The sequence below is a fragment of the Magallana gigas genome, chromosome 4 (assembly GCF_963853765.1).
Source record: "Magallana gigas chromosome 4, xbMagGiga1.1, whole genome shotgun sequence".
Lineage (NCBI taxonomy): Eukaryota > Metazoa > Mollusca > Bivalvia > Ostreida > Ostreidae > Magallana > Magallana gigas.
This window is the reverse complement of record NC_088856.1, coordinates 3,698,116-3,717,572: the sequence shown is the minus strand read 5'-3', so window position 1 is coordinate 3,717,572 and position 19,457 is coordinate 3,698,116. Positions and strand designations below refer to the sequence as shown.

Below are 19,457 nucleotides of genomic sequence, written 5' to 3'. Positions count from 1 at the left end.
GGGGCCAGCCCCTTTTTCTTGATATCAAATAAAAGGTCATTTAAATCTCAACTCATTTTGTTCAACAAGTGTTTAGAAATTTGTTACCGTTCTTGAGAAATATAAGAAAGAACGTTTTAGGGGCCGATCCCATAACTCCTTATAGGGGCCATTTAACGAAATTTTGAAAATTGCATATTATTTAGTACATCATTTTGACTATCTTTACTTCTATACTGCATTTCAAAATATATTTCCTTTTTGAGATATGGGTGATCAAAATTCTGGACTTTTGGCCCCTTAAAAAACCCCTAATTACGTAACACACGATAAAATCATTACATTGCTTGGATAAATAACTGTGAGATAAACATATTTGCTTCTATAACTGTTCACAACATATCCCTCAGTAAAGGGCTACAGATGAAAGACTTTAGAGCCCTTTGGTCCCTTAATTTAAGGGGCCAGCCCCTTTTTCTTGATGTCAAATAAAAGGTCATTTAAATCTCAACTCATTTTGTTCAACAAGTGTTTAGAAATTTGTTACCGTTCTTGAGAAATATAAGAAAGAACGTTTAAGGGGCCGATCCCATAACTCCTTATAGGGGCCATTTAACGAAATTTTGAAAATTGCATATTATTTAGTACATCATTTTGACTATCTTTACTTCTATACTTTATTTCAAAATATTTTTCCTTTCTGAGATATGGGTGATCAAAATTCTGGACTTGACTTTTGGTCCCTAAAAACCCCTAATTACGTAACACGCGATAAAATCATTATATTGCTTGGATAAATAACTGTAAGATAAACATATTTGCTTCTATAACTGTTCACAAAATATCCCTCAGTAAAGGGCTACAGATAAAAGACTTTAGAGCTCTTTGGTCCCTTAATTTAAGGGGCCAGCCCCTTTTTCTTGATGTCAAATAAAAGGCCATTTAAATTTCAACACATTTTGTTTAACAAGTGAGAGATTTGTTACCGTTCTTGAGATATATAGGAAAGAACGTTTTAGGGGCCGATCCCTTAACTCCTTATAGGGGCCATTTAACGAAATTTTGAAAATTGCATATTATTTAGTACATCATTTTGACTATCTTTACTTCTATACTGCATTTCAAAATATATTTCCTTTTTGAGATATGGGTGATCAAAATTCTGGACTTTTGGCCCCTTAAAAAACCCCTAATTACGTAACACACGATAAAATCATTACATTGCTTGGATAAATAACTGTGAGATAAACATATTTGCTTCTAACTGTTCACAAAATATCCCTCAGTAAAGGGCTACAGATGAAAGACTTTAGAGCCCTTTGGTCCCTTAATTTAAGGGGCCAGCCCCTTTTTCTTGATATCAAATAAAAGGTCATTTAAATCTCAACTCATTTTGTTCAACAAGTGTTTAGAAATTTGTTACCGTTCTTGAGAAATATAAGAAAGAACGTTTTAGGGGCCGATCCCATAACTCCTTATAGGGGCCATTTAACGAAATTTTGAAAATTGCATATTATTTAGTACATCATTTTGACTATCTTTACTTCTATACTGCATTTCAAAATATATTTCCTTTTTGAGATATGGGTGATCAAAATTCTGGACTTTTGGCCCCTTAAAAAACCCCTAATTACGTAACACACGATAAAATCATTACATTGCTTGGATAAATAACTGTGAGATAAACATATTTGCTTCTATAACTGTTCACAAAATATCCCTCAGTAAAGGGCTACAGATGAAAGACTTTAGAGCCCTTTGGTCCCTTAATTTAAGGGGCCAGCCCCTTTTTCTTGATGTCAAATAAAAGGTCATTTAAATCTCAACTCATTTTGTTCAACAAGTGTTTAGAAATTTGTTACCGTTCTTGAGAAATATAAGAAAGAACGTTTAAGGGGCCGATCCCATAACTCCTTATAGGGGCCATTTAACGAAATTTTGAAAATTGCATATTATTTAGTACATCATTTTGAGAATCTTTACTTCTATACTTTATTTCAAAATATTTTTCCTTTCTGAGATATGGGTGATCAAAATTCTGGACTTGACTTTTGGTCCCTAAAAACCCCTAATTACGTAACACGCGATAAAATCATTATATTGCTTGGATAAATAACTGTAAGATAAACATATTTGCTTCTATAACTGTTCACAAAATATCCCTCAGTAAAGGGCTACAGATAAAAGACTTTAGAGCCCTTTGGTCCCCTAATTTGAGGGGCCAGCCCCTTTTTCTTGATATCAAATAAAAGGTCATTTAAATCTCAACTCATTTTGTTCAACAAGTGTTTAGAAATTTGTTACCGTTCTTGAGAAATATAGGAAAGAACGTTTTAGGGGCCGATCCCATAACTCCTTATAGGGGCCATTTAACGAAATTTTGAAAATTGCATATTATTTAGAACATCATTTTGAGAATCTTTACTTCTATACTTTATTTCAAAATATTTTTCCTTTCTGAGATATGGGTGATCAAAATTCTGGACTTTTGGCCCCTAAAAACCCCTAATTACGTAACACATGATAAAATCATTACTTTTATTGGATAAATAACTGTGAGATAAACATATTTGCTTCTATAACTGTTCACAAAATATCACTCAGTAAAGGGCTACAGATGAAAGACTTTAGAGCCCTTTGGTCCCCTAATTTGAGGGGCCAGTCCCTTTTTCTTGATATCAAATGAAAGGTCTTGTAAATATAAATCTTTTTTGCATTACAAGTGTTAACAAAATATTTTTCAGAAAAGAGACAAACTAAGAAAACCAATGAAAATTACGACGTTTTTTTAGTCTCAATTTTCGGGACCAGGCGAGCTTAAACGCCTTTTGAGCATGACAAATATGAACGCCAAATAGCACATCTACAATCTCTTGTCTACAATCCCTGAAAGTTTGAACTCGATATCTTTTACCGTTTAGGAGGAGATCCCTGGACAAGCCGACCCTCTGAAAATCGTTAAAACGTCATTTTCTCAAGAACGGAAATGACGTCATCAAAATAAAAAAATGTATATTAAGTTTGGATTAATATCTATTAGATCTGAAAGTTTCACGAAAATCGGCTGAGCCATTTTCGAGAAATCGCCTGCACAAATTTTGTAAGAAAAATAATAATAACTAGAGCAAAGCTCGTTGCAAAGCAACGAGTGGGTCTTCCGTTAATGTCGGAAGTAAAGCTAGAAGTTCCTGTAAGAAGCAGAGCTCTTAAACCAATAACAAGAGTAACTAAAATAAAAAGATGAAAAAATCGAATATTCCTGGTACGACTTAACAAAATCCGAATGAATTTAAGTACGACTTAACAAAAAACTTTCCGTTTTCAAGAACGACTTAACAAAAAAAACCCGAATGTGTTCAAGTACGACTTAGCAATTATTTTTGGTACGAGTTAATTTTACTTTGAACATTACGCTATCTTTTAAACCAAGGACGCGGAATCAAAATTTCCGGAAAAATCAATTTTTAAACCCCGATAACTCTGTAATGCATCGTCCGATTTGAAAACAGCTTTCAGTGTTAGATTTAGCTTAATAAGCTCTACAAAAAACATTTTCATTTTTTATTCGATCAGAAAATTCATTTTTTCGAAAAATTTGTTTCACTTCCGGTTTCGACCGGAAGTGACAAAATACATTTTTTTGGTCAAATGCCATAAGTATATCCGCAGATTTACAATCACATAAAATTTCAAGTCTTTATAAACAACCGTTTACGAGAAAAGTCATGGACAAAATCACTTTTTGAAAATTTTTAAAATGACGTAACTAGAAAACGGAAGTGATTTAATGACTGAAACTTTAAAATCTTCAAGGGACAAGAATTTAACATAATCTCTGAAAATTTCTTGCAAATCGGTTGAATAGTTTTTGAGATATAAAGCAAAAAAGAAGTCAGAAGGAAAAACAAGAAGAATAATAATAATAAAAAAAAACAATAGAATAACAAGAGGGTCTTCCGTTGAAAACGGAAGACCCTAATAATAGGGAAAAAGAAACCGAACGAAAACAATAAGGTCTTCCGTTGGAAAACGGAAGACCTTAATAAGAAACATTACAATCACTATAAGGTCTTCCGTTGGAAACGGAAGACCTTAAATATCCAATGATGTATTCTGATTTGCATGATATCGACTAGATTATATGTCAAGGAATTGTTGGAAAAACATTTAGTAAATATTAAGTTTAAAAGAGGATGTCGATAGTTAAAGTCAACATAGGCAGTTGCAATTCCACTGAAACACTGTAATATGCAACAAATCAACAAGTTAGGATGAACCAAAGGTTGTGTATTTTTTCAAAAAGTAAGTTAGATCTCAATGATTTATGTCGATATGTGAAATGGCAGTTTTGTACCAAAATTAAAAAAGGAAATTGAAATTAGCCTTACACACCTTCATTGCAACTAATGCCTTGGAACCCATTATCACATCCCCAAGGACACATACCACTGACGTGGTGACATTGTGAGTTGTTGATACACGCCCCACATGTCTGACTACAATTCAATCCAAACGTCCTACCGTCACCTCTGTAATATAATTGCTCATCGGTTTTCATTTCTTTTGATGCATCATAAAGGTAATTTTTATTCTCAACAAATCTTGATAAAGATATCGTTTTAATATTGTTTGCAACATTAGATGATAACAATTATCATTCTACCTTGGTCACATTGCACGCCTTTCCAACCCATCTGACATCCACCTATACAATTTCCAGTCCTTCCTTCGCGGTGTACTACAAGTCCTGCTGCAGTTATCTGCACAGCTGTTACCATATTTTCCAAATGGACATTCTATAATTTGTTTCGTATAAACAATGAAAGCAGTTGGAAAAAAGATGAACATAATCAATAATTTAAAAAAAAACTAGACACTTGTTGCAAAAGCAACAAAAAGGTCTTCCGTTTTGATATACATGTATCAATTTAACTGTAAGACATTGCTTCTCTTACATGCAAAAAAAAGTTGATATGATAATTATTGTGAATGATATATCCAGACGTTACTTACATGTAAAACAACGAGAATGAAATAGAAATCAATTTTTTAAGTACTTTCTGTGACGACCGGAAGTAGCACCGATCTAAACAAAAATGTTAACCATTTGTACAATCATAAGTCAATCTTTCCTCAAAGTTTGGTTGTTCACGACTCTGCCAAATCTAAGATCTCTTTGAAACAATATTTTTTGTCTCGGGACCGAAACGGAAGAACGAAAGTGATTAATAAAAACAAAAGCTGGTATTTCTCGTACATTTGCTTAATGTACATCACTGTTTATCAGGCTCGATGAAATTCCAAGAAAGTCAGCTAAACTTGTTAAAAACAGGATTTGTTTGAACCCTTCCGGTAAGAACCAGAAGTGACAGTTGACAAAATTAAACCCGTTAAACACATCCCCAATCAAAATTCTATCAAACAATCTATGAAAGATTCGTGTCTCAATCACTTACAATGACGAAAATATTGCGGACATCAAATTTGTAAAAAGAAAAGCTACATAGAGATATTTGAGATATCTCACCGGAAGTAAAATTTATTTGCCAATTTAAAATTATATAGATGACATATGTAAGATTGTATACTGATATTTTCATTTTATGTAAAATGAATAAAACAAATTTTTGAAGTGCTTCCGGTGACGACCGGAAGCTACGCCGAACGAAACAAAATAGTGTAAACACATGTACATACATAGGTCTATCATCCCACAAAGTTTGATCGTTCAAGTCGTTACCGTTTTTGAGATCTCCAGGAATCAAGGTTTTTGGTCTCGGGACAGGAAACGGGCAAACGGAAGTGTTCAATGTAAATTGTATTCAATATTTCTTGTATACTTGCCCTTTCTACTTAATTGTTCATCGACTTCACTACAAATATCAAAGGAAAACTGTTAAACTGATAAACAGCTCGATTTGTTTGAACTCTTCCTGTGTGGACCGGAAGTGACGGAAGACAAAACGAAACCGGTTAAACACATCTTCAATCAAATGTCTATCATCCATGAAAGTTTTGTGCTTTGATCGCTTATAGTTTCTGAGATCTCGTTTGTACAAAATGTGTTTCAAAAAAGCTACCTGAGATATTTGAGATATCTCACCGGAAGTCGAATTTTTTTGTTGAGTTAACATCGCATAGACAATCTATGCATAGATTTATACTTATATATTTATTTTATGGAAAAAGAATTTTATGCGAAAAAGTAGTTATTTTTGAAGTGCTTCCGGTGACGACCGGAAGTTACGACCAACAAAACAAAATAGTGTGAACACATCTACAGCTATGGGTCTATCATCCCACAAAGTTTGGATGTTCAAGTCTTTACCGTTTTTGAGATCTCGTTGATACAAGCTTTTTCAACGCGGGACAGGAAACGGACAAACGGAAGTGCTCAATCTAAATTGTATTTAATATATCTTGTAAACTTGCCCTTTGTACTTCATTTCTCATCCAGCACACTACAAATATCAATGGAAATAAGTTAAACTGATAAACAGCTCGATTTGTTTGAACTCTTCCTGTGTGGACCGGAAGTGATGGAAGACAAAACGAAACCGGTTAAACACATCTTCAATCAAATGTCTATCATCCATGAAAGTTTTGTGCTTTGATCGCTTATAGTTTCTGAGATCTCGTTTGTACAAAATGTGTTTCAAAAAAGCTTCCTGAGATATTTGAGATATCTCACCGGAAGTCGAAATTTTTTGTTGACTTAACATCGCATAGATAACCTATGCATAGATTTATACTTATATATTTATTTTATCGAAAATAAATTTTATGCGAAAAAATAGTTATTTTTGAAGTGCTTCCGGTGACAACCGGAAGTTACGACGAACAAAACAAAATAGTTTAAACACATCTACAACTATAGGTCTATCATCCCTCAAAGTTTGGAGGTTCAAGTCTTTATCGTTTCTGAGATCTCATTGTCCATAGCTTTTTGTCGCGGGACAGGAAACGGACGACAGGAAGTGAATTTTGAAAAAATGAAAAAAACGCCTAGAGATATTATCATTTTCTATCAGTCCTGAAAATTTCAAGAAAATCCATCCCGCCATCTCTGAGAAATCTTGTGGACAAAAAAAGGAAAAAAAAAAATAATAATAACTAGACTCTTGTTGCAAAAGCAACAAAAAGGTCTTCCGTTTTGATATACATGTATCAATTAAACTGTAAGACATTGCTTCTCTCACATAGAAAAAAAAGTGGATATGATAATTATTGTGAATGATATATCCAGACGTTACTTACATGTTAAAATACGAGAATGAAAAAGAAATCATTTTTTGAAGTACTTTCTGTGACGACCGGAAGTAACGCCGAACTAAACAAAAATGTTAACCATTTGTACAATCATATGTCAATCTTTCCTCAAAGTTTTGTTGTATACGTCTCTGCCAAATGTAAGATCTCTTTGAAACTATATTTTTGTCTCGGGACCGAAACGGACGAACGAAAGTGATTAATAAAAACAAAAGCTGGAATGTCTCGTAGATTTGCTTAATGTACATCAATGTTTATCAGGCTAGATAAAATTCCAAGAAAGTCAGTTAATCTTGTTAAAAACAGGATTTGTTTGAACCCTTCCGGTAAGAACCGGAAGTGACAGTTGACAAAATTAAACCCGTTAAACACATCCCCAATCAAAATTCTATCAATTATGAAAGATTCGTGTCTCAATCACTTACAATGACGAAAATCTCGCGGACATTAAATTTGTAAAAAGGAAAGCTACATAGAGATATTTGAGATATCTCACCGGAAGTAAAATTTATTTGCCAATTTAACATTATATAGATGACATACATGTATGTAAGATTGTATACTGATATTTTCATTTTATGTAAAATGAATAAAACAAATTTTTGAAGTGCTTCCGGTGACGACCGGAAGTTACGCCGAACAAAACAAAATAGTATATATACATGTACATACATAGGTCTATCATCTCATAAAGTTTGATCCTTCAAGTCGTTACCGTTTTTGAGACCTCCAGGAATCGAGGTTTTTTGTCTCGGGACAGGAAACGGACAAACGGAAGTGCTCAATGTAAATTGTAATTAATATTTTTTTGTACTTGCCCTTTCTACTTAATTTTTCATCGAATTCACTACAAATATCAAAGGAAAACAGTTAACCTGATAAACAGCTTTATTTGTTTGAACTCTTCCTGTGTGGACCGGAAGTGACAGAAGACAAAACGAAACCGAGTAAACACATCTTCAATCAAATGTCTATCATACATGAAAGTTTTGTGCTTTGATCACTTATAGTTTCTGAGATCTCGTTTGTACAAAATCGTTTCAATAAAGCTACCTGAGATATTTGAGATATCTCACCGGAAGTAGAATTTTATTGTTGAGTTAACATCGCATAGATAACCTATGCATACATTTATACTTATATATTTATTTTATGGAAAAGGAATTTTATGCGAAAAAGTAGTTATTTTTGAAGTGCTTCCGGTGACGACCGGAAGTTACGACGAACAAAACAAAATAGTGTGAACACATTTACAGCTATATGTTTATCATCCCACAAAGTTTGGATGTTCAAGTCTTAACCGTTTCTGAGATCTTGTTGATACAAGCTTTTTCAACGCGGGACAGGAACCGGACAAACGGAAGTGCTCAATCTAAATTGTATTTAATATTTATTGTATACTTGACCTTTGTACTTCATTTCTCATCCAGCACACTGCAAATATCAATGGGAAAAAGTTAAACTGATAAACAGTTCGATTTGTTTGAACTCTTCCTGTGTGGACCGGAAGTGACAGAAGACAAAACGAAAACGGTTAAACACATCTTCAATCAAATGTCTATCATCCATAAAAGTTCTGTGCTTTGATCACTTATAGTTTCTGAGATCTTGTTTGTACAAAATGTGTTTCAAAAAAGCTACCTGAGATGTTTGAGATATCTCACCGGAAGTAGAATTTTTTTGTTGAGTTAACATCGCATAGATAACCTATGTATGTATTTATACTTATTTATTTATTTCATGGAAAAGGAATTTTATGCGAAAAAGTAGTTATTTTTTAAGTGCTTCCGGTAACGACCGGAAGTTACGACAAACAAAACAAAATAGTTTAAACACATCTACAACTATAGGTCTATCATCCCTCAAAGTTTAGAGGTTCAAGTCTTTATCGTTTCTGAGATCTCATTGTCCATAGCTTTTTGTCGCGGGACAGGAAACGGACGACAGGAAGTGAATTTTGAAAAAATGAAAAAAACGCCTAGAGATATTATTATTTTCTATCAGTCCTGAAAATTTCAAGAGAATTTATTCAGCTATCTCTGAGAAATCTTGTGGACAAAAAACGGACAAAAAAAAATAATAATAAGAAACATTACAATCACTATAAGGTCTTCCGTTGGAAACGGAAGACCTTAACTAGATTCGATCTCGTTGCGAGCAACGAGTGGGTCTTCCGTCCAATTTTTGAATAGATAAGATTAAACTTATCAATTCAAAGATAAAATCGTAGATCTAAGCAAAAAAAAGAGAAACAAATTTTGCGGCACTCGAGGCTTGAACCCGGGTCGCCTGGGCCATGTCCACGACCATAACGACTGAGCTACTCGGACTCCGCTTCAGAACTTTGACGCTTAATTTCTCGAGAATGCCTTGATTGATTTTAAAACTAATTACATATTCTTAATCAGTAAAAGGGTCACTATAAGGTGTAAAAATTTCGAAGAAAAATATTAAAAAATAAAAAAATCGAAAAATTCAATTTTTCAAATTTCCTTCCGGTGACGACCGGAAGTGACGGCGGACATTCTCTTGACCGAGGTACATTAGAAAAACGGTAGATCTATCATCTCTGAAAATTTCAGCCTTTTATCTTTACTCGTTTTTGAGAAACCCGACAGACAAAATTGACTTTTTAAAATCGTAAACGGACGATAACTTCCGACCGGAAGTGTTTTTCCAAAAAAAAAAAATTATATATCAGCTTTAGATAAAAACACGTTTATATTGAAAATTTGAGCGAAATCGACCCAGCCATCTCCGAGAAATCGTCTGCACAAAATCGGTAAGAAAAAAAAAGAATAATAACTAGATTCGATCTCGTTGCGAGCAACGAGTGGGTCTTCCGTTCGATTTTTGAATAGATTAGATCAAACTTATCAATTCAAAGATAAAAACGTAGATCTAAGCGAAAAATAGTAAAAAAAAATTTGCGGCACTCGAGGCTTGAACCCGGGTCGCCTGGGCCATGTCCACGACTCTATCGACTGAGCTACTCGGACTCTCGCTTCAGGACTTTGACGCTTAATTTCTCGAGAACGCCTTCATCGATTTTGAAACAAATTACATATTCTGAATCAGTAAAAGGGTCACTATCATCTTATTGGAAAAAATATATAAAAATAAAGAGTTGAAAATTTTCATTTTTTAAATTTGCTTCCGGTGACGAGCGGAAGTGCCGGCCAACAATCTCGTGACCAAGGTACACGAGGATATTGCTAGATCTATCATCTCTGAAAATTTCAGTTCTCTATCTTTACTCGTTTTTGAGAAACATCGCCGACAAAATTGACTTTTAAAAAATCGTAAAACGACGATAACTTCCGACCGGAAGTGAATTTTTAAAAACTGTTCCCGCGGTATAAAATTCATATGACTAGGCATCAGCCCTGAAAATTTGAAGGAAATCGAACGAGTCATCTCCGAGAAATCGCCTGCACAAATTTTGTAAGACAAAAAAAGAATAATAACTAGACACGATCTCGTTGCGAGCAACGAGGAGGTCTTCCGTCCGATTTTTAAAAGGTAAATCACGTCATCGACTTTACTTTTCGACAACAAAACATGATATGGAAATAGGAGTGAAGAACTAATGCTTACCTGTAATGCTTTTTATAAGTTCTCTTACGTTGCTTTTTTAAATACTTGCATTTCTTTCAATTGAAATAGACAAGATTAAACTTTTTTACCTCTGGCCCCTAATATCCCTAGTTAGGTAACGCACGAGAAAATCATTATATTGCAAGGATATATAAACGTATTATACCTAAAGTCTGTCCCAAGATATTTTTGCCACACATTCTCTTGAATTATTTGATATTTGTAAATATCTCTTGATTCAGACGATGTTCATTCGATAGTATGAAAAAATCCCAAGATTTCCCTTTTGAAACGCCCCCTCTAGCTTGTCAGGTTTTAATACACGGCTAAAAAAAGAACGTCTACGGGGATTTTGCATTGCATCAGCCATTATAAAGCCCGGATGATAACTTTAAAAATTTGTGCTAGATATTCCGAAAGACTTCCGAATTGAGGAAAGATTCCCCATTATAAATATCTGTAGGAAATCTGTTTTCGATCCTGTGAATGTTTACGAAGGAAAAATGGTAATTTGTAAATGAAGTTTTACCCCTAAAAACATTATTACCTAATTACGTAACACATGTTAAAATCAATAAATTTCTTGGATACGATGGTTATGCTTAGTATGTGTACAATAATATACGTTGCAGTACATGTAGTTTTCCCTGTCAATTAAGCCATATTTCAATGAAAAAATTATGTACATGTTGAAACTCGTTCAATCCGGATGTTGTTTATTACGGCATGCTGCCCAATCCGGCGACATTATTCAGCCCCTTGACATTTTCCCATAATTTTTGTTTAAAAAAAATTTGTGCAATCCGGATCCTATCTATTCTGTTAACCGGCGCAATGAAAAAGCCTACTGCATATTATTAGTGAGAGTTATCTCCCGTAGTCCGTCCACTTATCGATCGGTCGACCTTCTGCGAGATATTAATGCTCAATTATTGACCAATTTTTCTGTCGTTGCTATTGATTTAAACAACTGTTAATATAGATCCAAAGAAGCAACTTTTTTCAGTTAATACCGTAAAGTCTTGTTATGAATTGCAATTGGATAATTAGATTATAGTTCACCCAATTTTTTTCAGGCCGTGATTCAGGATACTGCGGGAGTAAGACTGCCGATATCGTTTGTTATCTCCGTTGCATGGCTACACGTACAGAGTTGCATATTATTCTGTCAAAATGCTCAATTTTTTTTTTATATAAAATTCTCATTTATATTAATATTTATCTATTGTTTCCCTGCATCAAAACAGTTCTCGCCATCAGGTATTTCAGCCACCTGTTGACTTGTTAATGTTTTGTTTAACAATTTACGGTGAAGCATGCACTTTTCAGGTAAATCGGATGTTTGAAAGATTATCAATAACGACGATTTAATTCAAGGATTTCCATCGTATGTATTCCGTTATGGATTTATTGTTTGAAAAAAAATATTTAAAATGAAAATTTGTACCGTAAATAAGATCGATGAAATCTAATATAATTCAGAACAATTGAACATTTTGCAAGAATACACGACCAGGACCTACTGCATTAAATACTAAAATTAATTTGCAACAATATCCTCCAAACCGGATGTTGCCTAATCCGGCCTTTTTTTTTCAGAACCACCCTCCGCCGGATTAGACAAGTTTTGTTGTGTATTCGCAAAATAATCGACATAAAAGGGTTTTGCATTATTTCGCCGCGTGTTTAAACTGGCTCCTTACGTCGAAGCTAGTATGATTGTATTACGACTTTGACATCTGTTTTTTTATATAATCTATTATAACATATAAAATATACAGCATGACTATTTAAACAAAAATAAAGCAGTGTACATTTGTTCATTAATAGTTTTGATGTTTACGTTGTTTATAATCATTGCAAAACATGCAGGATGAATAAACTCAATCATTCGGAGGATGAAACCCAACGGTTTCCTTTTTTAAACATTCCAATGATGTATTTTAGGGGGTTTTTGTATGCCCCAAATTTATTTTTATTTACTTTGAATATTTCTAACGTTGAAAGGAGAGCACTTCCGTTTAAATACGTCTATAAATTTGTAAGATTATTCATTAGGTTTGCAAGGAAAATTATTTGATACTGTAATGGCCGACAAATCGGAACATGCAGCTTGAAGAAATTTCTCAACTTATTATACCTCGAAACGTTATTTCAAATCAGGCACCAAACAATGAAGGGAAATGGAAATATTCGGCGGATCCAAATGTTAAAATATTCTTATGATAAAAATTGGTATTTATGGCAAACAGATTAATCATTTTTTATCTCTTAAAGATATAATCGCACCTGTGTTTTGTATCCATCTCTTTTAAACTCTTTGTAGACAAATCTGTCAAAATGCGTGGTCGTTTCACCCTCTTGTTGCAACCCCAAACCCCGCTGAAATGTTCACAATCGATGCGCTGATGAACGAAAGACTCGACTAGAAAAACTTGCTGCATGGGCCGTCTAACATTATTAATTTTAATGATGAATTCAGAAACTTTTACATTTCAAAAAGTGTCATTTTTTGTTAAGTTACAGGAACATTGTCATTCATGCACATAAAATTTGTACAAATTAAGTTATAAGTTATTCAACCAGTGTTTGAAATTTGAGACCGTTCTTGAAATATTTGGGAAAGAAATTTTAGGGGTCATCCTTTCATCTTCTTATCGGGCCCGTGTAACAAATTTGAGCCATTTCCGAATAAATGTGTGCACAAAATCGTTAATAAAAGAAAGCAGGTAACGGGAGCTTTTAACACGGGAGCAGGGAGTGCTTTAAAACTCATATTTACATGTATTAATTTACCTTGTAAAATTATCAGTCATTGGCATTAGATAACTGATATTGCCTGATTGGCGAATTTGATTTGCCTATTGACTCCATGACATCTACAATTTCGCTTAGTTAAACGTACACATTTTAAACAGCATGACTATTTAAACACTGGCGTCGGAAGCAAATTGAAAGTGGGGGGGGGGGGGGGGGCTAGACTAATCCTCAGAAATATTGAGACAAAAGTAATTCCCCAAATCATGGAAATCCTAATCCGTAGGGGGGGGGGGGGCTGGACTGCATCTGAATCCAACTTCTGTCTTTCAATGTATATTTAGGAACAATAATCTTTACTGCGAGAAAAAGTGGGGGGGGGGGCTGAACCCTCTATCAGGCTATGTTTGTAATGATTAGGTATAACTTTGCAAAAAAAGTGGGGGGGGGGGGGGCTTAGCCCCCCCCCCCCCCCCCCCCCCCCCCTAGCCCCCCCCCCCCCCCGGTTCCGACGCCTATGTATAAGCATGTACTCCAATCAGGTGTTGTACTTTACAGAACGTTTTTTACGCGATCGCCGAGCGCTTCTTTTTGGGGAAGAACAGTCCTAATCAGACAGCAAATACATAATACAGCATGCAAACGTTTTTATTAATATAATTTATGAATAAACTATTTAAGTGTGCTTGAATATGCAAATTTTAAAGCCAATTCGATTTGTATTAGACAATTAATCTACTAAGTCTAGTGTTCGCTACTCGATCTTCAACTGTCCGAATACAGTCAAAACTTTTACAATGAATGTACATGTACATTACATTTTTAAAAGTCACATATTCTTTCAGAATCAAAAAAAAATAATTTATAAATGAATAAAATCAGCAATGAGTTTGCTTTTTAATGAATCTGACTACCACTGAGAAGAGGTTATACCAATATTGTGACCTTTATTTTTTTACGGCCTGAATGTAAATAAAACCTCAACTTGTTTTAAAATGGTTTGTTTTATCGTGCCCGTACCTACCGCAAGCATGTAACATTGGACTTCTTAAGCTGCCTTATCTCGAACGCTTTTTAAATATATTTCAACTTTTACTTACTACATCCTGCTTAACTCTCTCTCTCTCTCTCATAACTCATAAAAATTCTAATATTTTGTTAGCCAAATGAAGTATCACATTATCATAGATATGTGAATATCGCCTATATTTTGTTGAAATTGGTAGTGTAATGCATTTAATTCTCAGCAGCAAAATGTTACAAACGGACACAAGTGAATTTATTTACATTTCAAATCGTACGACTGTAAAACGTACAATTGTATTATATTCATTGATGGCAGCTTTTTTCCCCCTTTATTATACGAACTATGATTTAAATCAATGGTTTGATGCATCGTTAACCAATATAGTTGGAAATGAAAATAACAACGAATCAATGGGCATTGGAATGTGTGATAACGTATAAACACGAGAAGCATGTGTCCTACAGTGAATCGGCTGTCCACTAGCGCGGCATCTCCTCGGCCCGTGTTATGAAAATGTACACTTAACGTGGTGGGTTTGAACTGTTAACGTTTGCAGTTTGATAACTGAATTTTATTTTCCAACAATAAAACTGTTTCATGACATAGACAAGAACACAAAGAACGCCTTTTTTTCAATGACAACCATACTATCTATTTTTTTTTTTTTAATTACGAGAGCAAAACAGCAATACTTCGTAGGTAATAATATAGTCTTTTTTTTTATTTACTCTTTAATATCGTTAAAATCTGAATTCATTGTGTTTGCAGCTACATAAATTAATCCGTGTGTGCATTACAACAATGCGTATATCTTGTGTATTGGATAACGGCAGACCGTAGTCCAGCCGCGACCTATTTTCTCGGCCACGGGCCAGGATCGGATACGTATAATTGTTTACATACATGAAGCTCGGAATACGGTTAGCAAGATTTTAAATGCGACTCAAATACATTGCATAGAAGCAATTCTTATACACATAATATATTTCCCTAGAAAAGAATTAAACTGTTTAAACACTTTCCGAATGCAAGCTAGTACACTGTCTATGTTATTAGGTAAAGGTATAATCTTTTTTATTTACTATTAAAATCATTAAAATCGGAAGTTTTGTGTTTGCAGCTACATAAAAAAACCCATGTGTGCATTACAGCAAGACGCAAATCTTGTGTATTAGATAACGGCAGACCGCTCGCTAGTCCATTCGTGACCTATTTCCTCGGCTGCGGCAAGGGATCGGATACGTAATTGTTAACATACACAGTTCGGTATACAGCTAGATTTTAAATGCGACTCAAATGCATTGCATAGAAACAGTTCTTTTATCCATAATGTGTTTCACTAGAAAATAACTAAATTAAATGTTTAAACACTTTCCGTGTGTAAACCGGTACCCTTTATGTCAGTTATACGCACAAATACCCCGTTTATTTGCCAAATAAAACACAAATACATGGTAACAAGTCTGGCTTTTTACACTCATATTACGCAATACCCGAACAAAATATTATTGTGACGACATTAATAAGATCATAATGAACAACTTTTGCCGCGACAGCCATATCGAAATCTTAACCGCTTTTGAGTTATAAAGTGAAAACTTTGAAGGGTTCTAGGTCTTTAATTTGAGGGGCCAGCCCCTTTTTCTAGGAGTCAAACAAAAGATCTTGTAAATATAAATTTTTGTTCTTCTACATGTCTTAACAAAATATTTGTGAGAAAAAAGATAATCTAAGAAAACCAAGCAAAATCACAACGCTTTTTTCATCTCATTTTTCGAGCCCTACCGAGCTTTAGCGCCTTTTGTGCCTGAAATTTATTAATGCCTTATTACATATCTACAATCTTTTGTCTATCATTCCTGAAATTTTGAACTTGATATCTTTTAGAGTTTTTGATAACTCTCTTGGACAAGCCGACACTCTAAAAATCAAGAAAACGTCGATATTTCAAAAACGGAAATGACGTCATCAACCAAAAAAGTTTCCGATCAAGTTTAAACTAATGTCAATAAGATCTGCAAATTTTATTAAAATCGATCAAACAGTTTTCGAGTAATCGCTGACACAAAATCGGTAAGAAAAAAAAAGGAGAAGAATGAGAAAAAAAACCCGAAGAAAAACAATAAGGTCTTCCGTTGGAAACGGAAGACCTTAATAATAATAAAAAGAAACAATAGAATAACAAGAGGGTCTTCCGTTGGAAACGGAAGACCCTAATAATAATAAAAAGAAACAATAGAATAACAAGAGGGTCTTCCGTTGGAAACGGAAGACCCTAACAGTACGAAAACAATAAGGTCTTCCGTTGGAAACGGAAGACCTTAACAAGCAACGAGGAGGTCTTCCGTCCGATTTTTAGAAGAGGAAATGACCTTGCCTTTTATCTTACTCAACGAAACATCAGGAAAAGCAGATTTGATCTAAAACAGGGATGGATGAAGGATTATACACCCCGTTGGATCCCTAATTTAAAGGACCATCCCCATATTTTATTTCATATTAAATAAGAGGTCTTTTGACCTAATAACAGGTCTAATGACCTGTGATAAAAAGATATCGAAGAAAAAAAAATAGGGTCTGCCTTTGTGAACGGAAGACCCTAATAACAATAAGAATAATGATAAAAACTGTTTTCTAAATCTTAATTGAAGAGTGTTTTTCAACTTGTACTACAGTCCAACAACCCTTTTATGTTGAATATTTTAGTTAGAAAATTAAAAAAGAACAAATCTTGGCTCCGGCGAGATTAGAACACATGTCTCAATTTAAACATGGCTGACGCGAAATAATTCCCGAATTTGTCTTTGAATTTGGGGCGTTTCCGCCCGGGAGAGGAGCTGAGTTTTGTATGAGATGAATAACAATGTGTAAGATGTCTGACTATTCAGGTTTGGTAACAGTGCGAGGTCATTTGAAATATTGATGCTTGTTTGTGTCTGGAGGGGGGTGAAAAGACCCGAGCTTGATTTTCGTCGTAAATAAATCGAAAATAGAATTTTGTGGTGTGAATCTCGGATTTGGTTAACAACAATTAGGGCAAATCCTAAAACAATGACAGATGCATTTTACCCATGTATTTCAGTATTGAGAATTTTTTTTGTGACGTTTACTATTATGTTTTACTGTTTTATTTCAACAGGATTGATAAAATCTTTATAAATGTAGAAATAACGAAATCAGTAACACGTAAATTTTTTCGGTAAAAATTTGATGACAGTAATTTCCACAGTTCTAACATTCATAAGTAGTTCACACGCTATCGTAGATACAGACAAAATGGAAAACAAGAAATATACATGCAACAGAAATATTACCGGCTGCTTACATCCCTTGTACTGTGTAAATTTTAAGTACCCGTACAGGCTATACTGGCCGTTTGATCTCAGGAATTTCTTCTTAATTGTTCAATCCGCTGCATATTTGGCAGACAATAAGAATGGGGTCCAAGATACATTTACACAAAATTTCATTAGGATTGAGTAAGGGGCTCGGGAGTTAGAATTTTTTTCTACAGTACATGTCAACTACGCCAATCGTAACTCAAATGCCCAAAAAATCATAACTCTCTTAAAAATGAACGAATAGGTCTGGTCATTAGAACAGTTATCTAGAATTGAACTAGGTTGAAAAAAAAGGTTCAAGATGAATGATCCAGTAAAATCAGGCCAGAAAAACTAAATGATTTTGTGAATAGGAAGGAGGGGGGGGGGGGGTCGGTGCGTGTACTGTGTAAATTTAATTTCCACGTATAGGCAATAGGCGTCGTTTAATCTCAGGAATTTCGTCTTAATTCTTCAATCCGCTGCATATTTAACAGGCGATAAGAATGTGGTCCGAGGTTCATTTTCACGAATTTTCATTAGGATTGAGTGAAGGGCTTGGGAGTTAGAATTTTTTTTACAGTACATGTCAAACACGACATTTGAAACTCAAATGCCAAAAGCTTCATAACTCTGTTATTAATACAAGTAAAATCGGGCCAGAAAAACTAAATGATTTTATGAATTGGGAGGGGGGGGGGGGGGGTCGGTCGGTCGGTGACTTCTATATTAAACGTAGATTATTGAATTCTAAATATCACATATTACACATGTACAATTTCTAAATAAAATAAATATTTTAGAACAATGTATAAGCGTTGTTTGAAAGATGTAACTATTGATTTTTTTTTACATCTGTTTATTCTTAGGCTCAAACACTCATAAACGGGTGGTCAATTTTCAAACCTTGTCGCAGTCAGCCGTTCGTTTGTATAGTTACGTGTATAAACTTCGGAGGTTTTTCTTAATCCCAGACAGGCAACAGATTTGTATCAGTATATAGACATGCACAAAAAAAGAAAGAAAAAAGTACACCATCTGTAATAAAAATGACTTTTTAGCGTTGACTTCCAATCAGTAAGAAGACAATTTCAAATTATTTGAATCCAAAGACATTATCCCGTAACTTAAAATAAATACATGTATAATTTTTGTACGCAATGTACATTTAGCCTCTATCCAATTTACTGCATGTTACTTGTATTAGTTCTTATTCAAATGCTAAAACAGTTGTACTTTAGAGAGAGAGAGAGAGAGAGAGAGAAAGATTTCATAGTGTTTTATAGTGTTCAGGAAATCAATATATAAGCAACTTATGTCAATAAACGCATGTATTCATGCATGCGTTTATCTATATAATTATGTAAATAAATACTAATCAGTCCTCATTTTAAAGCCATGTAGAATAACGTTTGTGCATTGTTAAGTAAATGTTGTGTGCATACAGTCAAGGAGATGGCGGCATTTCTTTGATGCCGGCAAAGCGACCCAGTGAACTCTAATGCAGT

The 19,457-nt window shown here is 34.3% G+C and overlaps 2 protein-coding genes across 2 annotated transcripts in view; both read right to left on the bottom strand.

Moving 5' to 3' along the window:
* Positions 1-4,537, bottom strand: part of LOC105340182 (multiple epidermal growth factor-like domains protein 11) — an 8,793-nt gene extending 4,256 nt beyond the window's left edge. The window contains exon 1 of the mRNA XM_034451976.2: positions 4,372-4,537. Coding sequence (XP_034307867.2) covers positions 4,372-4,537 — 166 coding nt within the window. The remainder of the gene's footprint in view (positions 1-4,371) is intronic.
* A 110-nt stretch (positions 4,538-4,647) lies between these two features.
* Positions 4,648-19,457, bottom strand: part of LOC117683127 (scavenger receptor class F member 1-like) — a 38,285-nt gene continuing 23,475 nt past the window's right edge. Inside the window, exon 6 of the mRNA XM_034451977.2 lies at positions 4,648-4,775. Coding sequence (XP_034307868.2) covers positions 4,648-4,775 — 128 coding nt within the window. The remainder of the gene's footprint in view (positions 4,776-19,457) is intronic.